Source organism: Vanacampus margaritifer, chromosome 5 (assembly GCF_051991255.1).
Source record: "Vanacampus margaritifer isolate UIUO_Vmar chromosome 5, RoL_Vmar_1.0, whole genome shotgun sequence".
Classification (NCBI taxonomy): domain Eukaryota; kingdom Metazoa; phylum Chordata; class Actinopteri; order Syngnathiformes; family Syngnathidae; genus Vanacampus; species Vanacampus margaritifer.
The window spans coordinates 25,168,480-25,180,119 of NC_135436.1; the positions used below are offsets into that span (position 1 = coordinate 25,168,480).

The window sequence follows — 11,640 nt, forward strand, 5'->3', positions numbered from 1 at the left end:
TCATTTAAACCCAAAAGTTTCCGATAGAGCTTTTGAGAAAAAGCTTCAACATCTGGATCGTGTATGCTCCCGGTCTCAATCTGATCCCCCACTGGATGTATGATATATATATATATATATATATATATATATATATATATATATATATATATATATATATATATATATAGTTTTATGATGAATCAACCATTAATCCCATGCCTATTTAACATCAGTTAATTTGTTATTATTATTAATAATATTTTCATACATTACAATGCTTTACCACTGCTTTCTGAGTTTGGTCATGTGACGTTTGATTGGTCATTACCTGAGTCCTGAGCAACTGTGATGTCATTTTCGCTCGACAGCACGTGGCAAAATGGCCGGCCCATTGAGATGGATAAAAACAGGTGGATTTTGCTTTAAACTCATATTCCACAAACGCAATATTAATCACAATGTCGTGTTTAGACTAATGGGGGTACAGACAACTTGGTTTCCCCTAAAAAAATAAATAAAAAAAATCAGTGTACTATTACAACGAACCCCCATTAGCTTTTTCGCTGATATTTTTTATTATTCTAAAAAAAAAAAAAAAATTCCCGAGGAGCCATCCTCTGTTTTTTAAAATGCTTATTGCTTGTTTATCTGTTTACCAGAATTTGGGGGAGTTAAAAAAAAAATGCAATATTTCTTGGGCGTCAAGTAAACGCAGATTTTCGCTATCCACGCGAATGGGGGACTTTTTCAGAAAATATAAACAACAGAAAAATAAGTTTTACAAACTTTTACAAATCTCACTTTTACTGTCTTGGAAAAATATATATATTTTTTCGAAAGCTAATCATTAAACTGCATTTGAATGCTCCATCCACGCAACAACGAGGAAGGAAAGAAGCGTAGCACTCCCTCCAGTAAAGCGCTGCCTGTCCCTTTAAGACGATGTGCGTGGAGAAGTTCAAGTTGGGGTCATCCGAAGTTCCTGCCCTCCGCGTTACCTTCTTGCTTTTTTATTATAGACTGACATCACACTGCAGGCGAGCTCACAGTGGCTCCATTATCATCACCGCCGCCGCTCCGTGTGCGCGTTATTGCCGCTCCAAAATAGCAGAGGAAATTAGTAGAAAGGCGAGAGAGAGAGAAAAAAAAAAAAAAAACAGGGAGGAAACTGATGCTTTTTTGGTTTGGATAGGAGGGGATGAGAAAAGAGAGGAGGGGCAGAAAAGAGAGAGAGAGAGAGAGAGAGAGAGAGAAAGTGGGTGGGAGGACGGACGCGAGCCCGCCGACGAGAGCTTTTCCTATCAATTAATAATGATAAAAAAGAGCTGGTGAAAAGGACGCTGGCATGGCTCAGTGGAGGCTGGCACTCTGGACGTCAGAAATGACTGCAGTCTGCAGCAGCCTGCTGACATGATCATTGAGGCAGACTCGGATGGGATGGCAGCAGACATCGGGCATGCAGGTAAGACAGGACACTTGCAACGCAACACTTTTAAAAAGGCATTTTTAAACAACCAGCCTGCTTTAATAGTGCACATTTATTAGTTACCCCCCCCCCCCCCCGTTGATTTTTTTTTTTTTAACGATTTGCTCCCCCACCTGTTTGAGCCTGCTTCAATGCAGAAAATGTGGTTGTTGTTTTTTTGTCAATTTTTTTTTTACGAGTTTCCGATCATTATTACTTTATTAAGAGAAAATAGCAAGCATAATATAATAAAAGTGTAACTGTTGGCACATTCATTTTTATTATTATTATTATTATTTTAATTTATTTTATTGTTGATTCGTAATGCTTAACTATCGTAAGCAAAAAAACAAAAACAAAAAAAGTCAACCATAAGTGTTACGAGTAGAACGAATAAGGCACGCTTTTCACGTTTGGATTTTTAAAAGTATGTTTAAATAATCTAATAAAAAAAAAAACGTGCAATAAAAGTTCGTGATTATGCCACTTGTAAAAAAAAACTGTCATCAAATATTCACCTTTTTCCCTTTAAAAACGTGTTTAAAAGAATGACTAATCCTTCAATGCAGTTATCAGAAAAATCATTAAGTTATAAAAGTTCATGGTCACTCAATACACAAGTGTCACCAACATTTCCCATTTTTTACTCTTAAAAGTATGATTATCATTAATGAGTAAGCCTTAAATACAGTAAACTGAAAATAGCTTTCATTCATAAAAGTTCATACAACTGTTAACAATTTATCATCTTTTTGTTTGGAAAAGTATGATAAAAGTAAGCAGGAAAAAAATATGAAACAAAAAAAAAACCTTCCACTTAAACATGCAGTAAGTTGTCAAATATTTTTTTCTGTTTTTGTTTTGAAAGTAGTTGAGATCCCTAATTGAATGCAGAAATTGTAAAATGGTCATCAAGTGTGTCATCTTGTGTCACTCATACGCCGCATGTCAAGTCTCTCCATTTTCATGGTTGTTCCAAAAAGTCAATGCTGGCAGTTACTAAAATGGATCTTTATCAATAACTTAGCCTTAAAGGTAGAAAGACGAGCATTTTGCAAGTTGCAGTTGAAGTCGTGACATTTTTCCATATTTTCACATTTTTGTTTGCAACACGTGCTGGAAATGATCTTCATTTATTTAAAAAAAAATAGATGAAATTTTCCTTTTTTGTAACACACAAGAACAATCATCCTATCCTTGAATACAGAAAACAATTATGTGCAACCCAGAGTGCCGAAAAGTAAAGTAAAGTTCGTGAAAAGTACCCAAAATAATTATGTTCAAATATAGAAACCAGAAACTGTCATCACATGCCAGTCATGGTGCCGAAGTGTCATTTCCCCACATTTACGCGCTTTTGTTTGAGGAAGAGGAAAACGTTCTAATCGATTAGTAACCCTTCAATGTAGAAACCAGAAAAAGAAACAACAAAATATGCGAGTGAACGCTTACAGACTTGTGGAGAGTTTCTAACAGTTTGTCCAAAGCACAACATGAATCCATCCATTAACAATTCATAAACGTACAAGTAAAACATTTCAACCTTTATTTATGTATTTTTCAGTTTTATAGCATACGTATGCCACTCCAATTGACCTTTTTTATTTTTATGATGTGGCTTTTCTATTGAGGTTTCTGACCAATATACCAGCACGCTTGTGTGCGTGTGTTCTCCGCGTGTGTGTGTGTTTTCAGAATAGTTAAACTCTCATTTTCTTGTCATATTTTCCCTTTTAATTTCTGGCTTGCCCGCTGACAGCCAAGGATTTGATTTGTCAGCGTGACTTTGCGCTCTGTTGACATGTCTCATTAGTACACAAGTGCAGTATAGAGTTTATTCTTTTTGGGGGCGAGAAATGACACGAGGGGGAGAAGATAGGCCTCATTCGACCATGAAAACGTGTCAAGTCGGTGTATCAAAATGACAATTTGTGATCTGATGCCAGTGCGACGTACGTGTTGCCTAACCCGGTTCCCATCACTATTTTGTCACCGCTTTCGACGATGGTGTGATGATTTATTTCGATGCAATCAGACAGGAAGTTGACTCCGATGCGCTTTGCTGATGTGACTGAAGCGTGACCTTTTCACCTTTCGGTACCCTTTGAAACAAGCAGGGTGGCGGCGGTGGTGGTGGTGGTGGGGGGGGGGGGGTTTAGCAAAGTAGATCCTCTTTTTTTAAAAGCACTTTTGTGGATTGTAAAATGGAGCAGATGTGATGGAGGCAAGTCGTCACCATTATTCACACTGTAAAAAACGAAACTTGTATTTTTTTGGCTTTAAGTTGGAAAAAGATAAAAATGATTTGTACACTCTAAAAACTGTAAAAAAAGAAAGTATTTATAGTTGGGTGGACTTAAAAGTAAAATTTTAAGTTGGGCAATACAACTAAATGTTTTACATTTTATTGTGAAAATTCAAACTACAAGGAAATACACTCTAAAAACAGTTGGGTCAAAAGTAACCAAATTATGGATCAAAAATGGACCGATCCACTTTATGGGTCAATTTGACCCAACTTTCTGGGTTGTTTTATACAAAATGACACCATTTTTTGGGACCCAAGTAATGAATCTGACCAATATTTATGAGTTGTTTTATACTAAAAGACCCATTTTCTGACTCAAAGTTGGGTCAAATTGACCCAAGCAGAGGATGGGTCCATTTTTTTTACCCATAGTTGGGTTATTTTTCACCCAACTGTTTTTAGAGTGTATTTCCTTGTAGTTAAATGCGGGAAAGACAATTTTCACAACAAAATTTAAACTTAAACTTAAAATTGTACTTTTAAGTTCAGCCAACTATAATTATTATTATTTTTTTTTTTACAGTGCGTTTTAAAAGTGTTAAATGTCCTGTGTGTGACAGATACATTCAGGATGTTCAAACACTTGAAGGATTACATTTTTTTTTGCACAGGCAGTGAGGCCTCACTTGACTGTGAGAGTTCACCAAAGGGGTACGCTTGGCCCTCTCGGGTTTGATGCGACCGCGGTTGAAAATTTATGTTAAAATATGATGGCCCCCGTAATGGAAAGCAGAAGTGGAAACGCTCCAAATGACAGCTTGGGAAAGGATGGAGCGTGATGTCAAATTTGTCTTTCACATTAGATTGTTTTATTATTTTTTTTACACCAGATGAAATGGATCATATTTTATTATTTTTTTCATGTTTACAAAACACATTTGATTGTTATACAATGAGATTCTAAAATGCATTTCTAAATTGTAATTTCTACTCTATATTTATTGTCTCTTACCACGTCATTACTTTTAATTAAAGCTGATTTTCTCCTCTTCACACAAATATTTTCTTAGCCTTTCATGTTTATTGTGACTGCAAATTACTTTTTATTTGCACTCCTCCCATTCTTATGATTCTAAACAATCAACATAATCAGAACCATGCTGCAAAAACGCAGCTTGGTGGAACTTTTTAGGGGCAACGTTTTCACTTTCTGTCCCGCTGCGAGGAAGAATGTGACATGCTATTTATTTATTGACTTGCTTGTGTTCCCATCAGCCTTAGAAAAAGCCCCGCAAGGGTCATTTTGTATTGTAAACTGTCTTCAGATGCCTCTGCTGGAACGAGACGTCATGTTTCATGCGTGATGTAGTTTACTTTAGGCCTGATGGAGGAGTGAAGTGGTCATATTTGAGCGTGCGGGAATGTTTGTGTGTGTGTGTGTGTGTGGGTGTGTGTGTGTGTGTCTGTGCGTTGGCTCCCTGGGGAGTGAACCGTGTGAAGCATTGCGCCATCTAATGTAAATGGACAGTGTATCCTGTGCGTTTTGGGGTTTCTTCTATAGTACAGTGGAAAAGGCCGCAATTGCTGTTGTGGTTTTATTTAGATAGAGGACAGTTTCCTTAGAAGTTTACTAGAAAATGCAAACAATGAATAAACTTTTTTTTTTTTTCCCCACCATTGCAAATCAGCCGATTTTTATCTCTTTTGTAAAGTTAAATAAATACTATAGTATCGTTGTAAGCATTAACAGGCCAAAAAAGAAGTTATTTTATTATTATATATTTTTAAAAATTCATCGGTTATAAGTTTTATTCTGCCAAATATCGGAATCGGCATCTGCCTCCAAAAAATCCATATGGGCCGTGTCCTAAATTTTAAATATTATTTTAACAGTGACATCATTTGCACAGCCTTTACCAATCAGTTCTAGAGCCCTAATGCTGCATTCGTGGAAGGTGGGAAGTGGGACCTCCTAACAGGAATTGTGCACGAGAACGCGCCTCTGAACTCGGACTCCAAAATATTGAAAATGATGTTTTTCAAAATAAGTCACTTGATTTGGACTGACTGCATTAAGCAGAACAGTAAACAATTGAGCTAAATCAGCCATCTTTGTTGTTTACATTCGCCTCAAGGTCGGAACTGAGGCAATCCGAGTGAGATAAATCCAACTTCGCACCTTCCTCGAATGCAGCATAATAGTGTAAACAATTACATTACGTAAGAATTGTATTGTGTCAAGTCTTCATTTGTCAATGTTACTCTACTAACTACCTTGTGCGTTGTGATTTTCCGCTGACCTATTTGACCCATTTACAACGTAACTTCTAATATTTGTTCCATAAAATTGTGTTAATGTATCCCCAACTGTTTAATCTCTTCCTTCTCTTGGTTACACCGCTCCCAGTTTTTGGATTTCAACCTCTACGTGTTGCCGTGTCAATCAAATCTGCCTTTAGAGTCAATAGTAACAAATGTAACTTTCACTATATCAGTTGTTGGGCTGTTTCCTTAACCAATTACATTTCAAATTGTCCTCACAGGACCAGCTAGCTATGAGTTAAGAACATCAGGATTTGTCTGTCTTGTGATTGTTTGGTCAGAGCAAGACTTGTTAGGGTCATGTCCGACTAAGCTAAACATGCAAAATGCTGCAAGCTGGAATAAATAGACAAAGATTCTTAATCCTTTTTGGACCAATTAAGTAAAACTGTCTGTCTTCTCATGTTAAAAAAAAGTCAACATGTCACAAATTTGACCTTCATTTAGCCTATTGAGTAACTGTTTTTTGGAACCGCTAGTCTACGTGTGCTTCATCATACTTGTGAAACCTTCACCGCGTTCCGTTTGTTCAAATCTCTGCACAAAACCACCAGCAGCCTCTAAAATGCACGTTTTTTTCCCCTCTCTCTGCCTCTTGTCTTGACTTCTCTCTCATGTATCGGCTGCTGCGGAGGAAGTGAACGCATGACGGACTTGGGTTTTTTCTCATGATGAGAATCGCAGCGGCGGTGCGCACCTTTTTTCGCTTCCCGTTGATTTTCAGCGAGCGAGCCCCTCTCTCTCTGGTATGCGCTTCTCACACAGTCGCTCCGCAGCCCGCTTGTTCTGCTGCTTCGTCGACACGACCGCCGACATATGTCAAACAATTCCGCCAGTGAAGTTAGCGGGACCACAGATTAATGACTTTCATACATGAATGCAGCTTTGTGACTCACTTCTTCTGTTGTTTTGTGACATGTGGCCATTCCATCGACGACAAGTGAAGATTTTTGTCTGTTAACGTTGTAGGACCTGAGAGAGGGCCTCCAGGCTCACCATCTTTGTTCTAGTGTTTTGATGGACCATGCTTTGTACTATGGGGAACAGAAACCAGACATTCCCAAACGGTTCTCACAAACCTGGAATCATAGAATTGTCTGAAATGACCGATGAAGATAAAGGACAACACCTGATTGATTAATAAATTGAAGACATGCATCAAATGAATAAGCTAGCCAATTGAAAGTGATATGAAATTGGTTAAGTACTAACTAACTAACTAACTAACTAACTAAATAGTTAGTTAGTTCAGTGCTGGCTGAACAACATTTCCTTTCAATTCCATTATCCAAATCCATTGCAGCTGACTAGGTAGTTAGTTAGCTAACTAGCTAGGTAGCAGTGATAAATGAATATCCATCTGCCTTACATTTGGATATAATAATAATATGTCAACCCCCCCAAAAATATATACATAGTATCCTATTACAGTACCATAAGATTTGTGGTTAGCAACTTAGCACGTCTACCTCACAATTAAGAGGGTCTGTGTTCAAATCTCGGTTTCCTGCCACATTCCAAAATATGACTTATTAGACGAGACTCTAAAAATAGTCCATACTGCATGTGTGAATGTGAGTATGAATGCGCCCCGAGATTAATTTGTGACCTGTCCAGGGTATACCCAGTTCATATAATTCTAAGAATCCACAACAAGATGTCTCACTGCTCTCTGTTTTTGCAGGTGGTGGACTGAAGATGATGCTGGATGCCATGGAAGTACCAAGTCACGCTCGGGATCTTCTCCTGCAGCTCAACAGCCAGCGCACCAAAGGATTCCTGTGCGATGTCATTATTGTGGTGCAGAACGCTCTCTTCCGGGCGCACAAGAACATTTTGGCGGCCAGCAGCCTCTACCTGAAGTCTTTGGTGGTCCACGACAATCTCATCAACCTCGACCACGAGATGGTGAGTCCTGGGGTCTTCCGGGTCATTCTGGACTACATCTACACGGGCCGCCTCACCGAGGGGGACCCCGCCTCTCCCACCGAACCCAACCTGGGTGCTGTTTTGGCTGCGGCAAGCTACCTGCAGCTGCTTGACTTAGTAGCTCTGTGCAAAAAGAAACTCAAAAGAAATGGCAAGTACCCTCCTCGCGCCGCTCCCGCCTTCCTGCCTTACGCAAAGATGGGCGGCATGGGGTTAGGCAGCGGAGGCCGCTACAGGGTTTCCACTCCTGTCATCCAGTCGTGTCCTCCTGGGGGGGTTATGAACAGCCACACGCCCCGTGCTCTGCCGCTCGAGGAGCTGGTTCCCCATCGGCTTGCCATCCATGCCGGGGAGCTGTACGCCCCCACCTCCACCCAAGGCCCCCAGGCCTTCCCGTCCATGCAGTCGGTGCTGCCTGCTCAGCTTGGCCTGCGTTCGGCGCTCCCGGAAAGAAACTGCTCCCCGAACTATGGTCTGGACCTCTCCAAGAAGAGTCCAAACTCTCAGTCTCAGCACACCCCCTCCCAGTCCCATGTTGTGAGCACCCACAATGACGAGGAGCGAGACGGGACCCCGAGCGGGCGCGCCAGTCCCACGCAGGGAGCCAACGGCAGGGCCTTCTCTTCTGAAAAAATGGATACGGCAGATCAGACGAATGCTCTCACCCCGCCACCATTTCCCCACAACCAACCGCTTGGCCCCCATCTGCCCCATCTACATCGTTTGGGCACACAGGGCACCGACCGCTACCCGTGCCCGCCGAGCCCGGACACCCTCACCGAAGTCGGGGAGGCCGAAAGAGAGGTGGGAAACATCTACCGCTGGGTGAAACACGAGCCGCTGCCATACACGGCCGAGGATGAGGATGAAGACGAGGACGAGGAGGAAGGGGGCGTAAACGGAGAGCGGCGGCACAACCACCACAAGGAGGAGAGCGAGGGGCCGGACGACAAGAGCGGCTCCGGCACTGAAGAAACGGGCAGCAGCGAGGGCCGCCCGTCCCCTTCCGGTCCCATGGGGAGATTCCATGTTCCATATGAGCCGGAGAGTTACGGGGACAATCTGTACGTGTGCATCCCCTGCGACAAGGGCTTCCCGAGCTCGGAGCAGCTCAACGCGCATGTGGAGACTCACACCGAAGAGGAGCTTTACGGCAACTCGGGCAGCGAGCTGGGAAACGGGAACGGTGGCAAGAACATCAGCAGCAGCACCAACGGCTACGGCGGGTTGACCGGCAGCAGCGGCGCCCTGAACAGCCTCTCCCACCTGGAGACAAAGTCTACCCAGGCTTTGGCTTCGGGGGCCATCGGAGAAATGATCCGTCCGTACCGCTGCTCCTCCTGCGACAAGTCCTACAAGGATCCGGCAACTCTGCGGCAGCACGAAAAGACCCACTGGCTTACCCGACCGTACCCATGCAGCATTTGCGGCAAAAAGTTCACGCAGCGCGGCACCATGACGCGCCACATGCGCAGCCACCTGGGCCTCAAACCCTTCGCCTGCGACTCCTGCGGCATGCGCTTCACTCGCCAGTACCGCCTCACCGAGCACATGCGCATCCACTCCGGGGAGAAGCCGTACGAGTGCCAAGTGTGCGGCGGGAAGTTTGCCCAGCAGCGCAACCTGATCAGCCACATGAAGATGCACAGCAGCGGGGGCGCGGCCGGCGGCCTGACCGCCGAGGGCAAGCTGAAGCTGGACTTTGCCGAGGGCATCTACCCCCTGAGCAAGTACACCGCCGAGCATCTGGGGCTCAAGCAGGAGAAGGCCAACGAGCTCCTCCTCCAGGCGCAGCAGCAGCTGGTGGCCGACGCCAAGGCCATGGAGAGCCTCTACCCGCTCTCCAAACTGGCGTCGGAGCACCTGGGGGCTCTCGGCCACGACAAGATGGACATCCTGTGCCAAGCCTTGCCCCCTCCCCAGCAGGCCCTCTCCGAGGCCCGCGCCATTGACCGCTACTCGCCCAGCTAAGGCCACCGATCGCCACGTGCCGCACGCAGTATTCTTACGCCGTTCACCTCAAGTAAATAACCCCTCACCACCGCACCTCAGACTGTGTCGACTGTAAGTGCCTTTCTATGCATCTAACCTTTGAAGCCTCCTATCGGAAGGAGCACTGTGCTATCTATCCTGTGACCAAGGGACACTTGCTTGAGAGCAGTATTTAAGTCTGCGTATATGCAAAAAAAAAAAACTATTCCAGCCATTGAGCCAAAGCATCAAAAATTTCTAAAAATGCTTATTTATTTTTCGTATTATGATGACATCCAAAGAGAAGCTTAAACCCTTAAACCTGTGCTATTAGCAAATGGACAAGATTCAGGGTTTGTGTCCAGATCTGCTGGACGTTAAAACAATGGGAGTTCTTCTGTCTTGAATTTTCTACTACTGTATTTTTTGGACTATAAATCACACCTTTCTCTATAGTTGGAGCTCGGTCTGCCACCCCGAATTACTGTTACCTTATTGTGTTGGTAACAATGAACGAGTTACGGTTGATTTTTTTTTTTAAATTCCGTTTCTGTTGAAAAGATTTAGTTTTTAGTTTAAAATGGCTTACATTAGCTAGAATTCCCCATCACATTGTAGCCAAAAGTAGGGAATTGGGATTTTGTGTGCCAGTCTGAGCTCTAATCTTCTTGGTCCCAAAAATGCGAGTTAAACAGTAAATTCTGTACTCTTATTTAGAGTAAATGTTTTAGAGTGGGACCAAATAGACTCAGTTTTAGCATAGGCTAATATTTACACTTGGAAGAGAGTAAAATAAAAAAATTGAAAAAAAACAAAAGGGTTGAGGAAAAAACTCACGACCTTCAGCTTGTGAGACTGCCACACTACCACCTGAGCTATGCCCCTCCTACTGTTTGCTTTTCTCCAAGAGGGGACCAAAAACATTGTTTTTGGAGTTAGAAAGATTCCAACTGACATAAGCGTTATACTAACACACAGCAGGAGCTGCGTGGCTCAGGGAGTAGATCGGCTGTCTCCCAAGCTGAAGGTTCGTTCCTCAAACCTTGAGTGACTTTAATTTTTTTTTCCCAATTCCTGTGTGTTACTTTAAAACTGAGTCTATTTGGTCCCACTCTAAATAGAGTCAAATTTACTCTTTAGTCCGAAAAATAGAGTAGAAGTTAATTTGGAGTCACCGATCGCATGCCGTGGATTCAGTTCCCACACGGTGACGGTGTGAATGGTGGTTAGGGTTCGACTGTGAACGGTTTTCTGTCTTTATACATGCCCTGTGATTGACTGGCAACCAGTCCAGGGTGCCGTTTGGTAGGTCTGATCCTGAACACAATGTGGCCTCAAAAATGTGTATGACTGGAGGCCGGGGCGGGGGGGGGGGGGGGGGGGGGGTATTAAACAGTTGATAACACTCCATCTTCCCAATTTTTTTTATTTAGTCATTTGCTTGTTGACAACCCCAAACGCATTCTTAGCGAGGCGTTGCCGCCTCGTGATCTCACAGCTGCGAAACAATCGCACATACCCGACTGGTGATGAACACACCAAAGTCGCTGTCCGCCAACGTGGGTGTCGCCTCCAGGACTATTTGCTCCAATCAGGTCGATTAATCGCACAGCGGCAATCGGGGATTTGGCCCCCCGCAGTGTAGCGTCGGCCGCTACCGTTGACATGCCAAAGTGAGTGTTTAACGCACACGCGCCTTATCTCCCCGCCCCTCCCCACTCTA

The 11,640-nt window shown here is 43.2% G+C and overlaps 1 protein-coding gene across 1 annotated transcript; it reads left to right on the forward strand.

Moving 5' to 3' along the window:
• The first annotated feature begins 1,008 nt into the window (after positions 1-1,008).
• On the forward strand, positions 1,009-11,255 carry hic1 (hypermethylated in cancer 1). Its single transcript, XM_077564985.1, has 2 exons — positions 1,009-1,444; positions 7,702-11,255. Exons 1-2 carry the CDS (start codon positions 1,393-1,395, stop codon positions 9,915-9,917), a joined length of 2,268 nt encoding a protein of 755 aa, XP_077421111.1. The 5' UTR covers positions 1,009-1,392; the 3' UTR covers positions 9,918-11,255.
• Positions 11,256-11,640: the final 385 nt, after the last annotated feature.

Bases quoted from the DNA above. Each gene is read 5' to 3' on its own strand.
- hic1 (XM_077564985.1), top strand. From the start codon at position 1,393: ATGATCATTGAGGCAGACTCGGATGGGATGGCAGCAGACATCGGGCAT. The intron at 1,445-7,701 runs GTAAGACAGGAC...CTGTTTTTGCAG, and splicing joins AGCAGACATCGGGCATGCAG to GTGGTGGACTGAAGATGATG.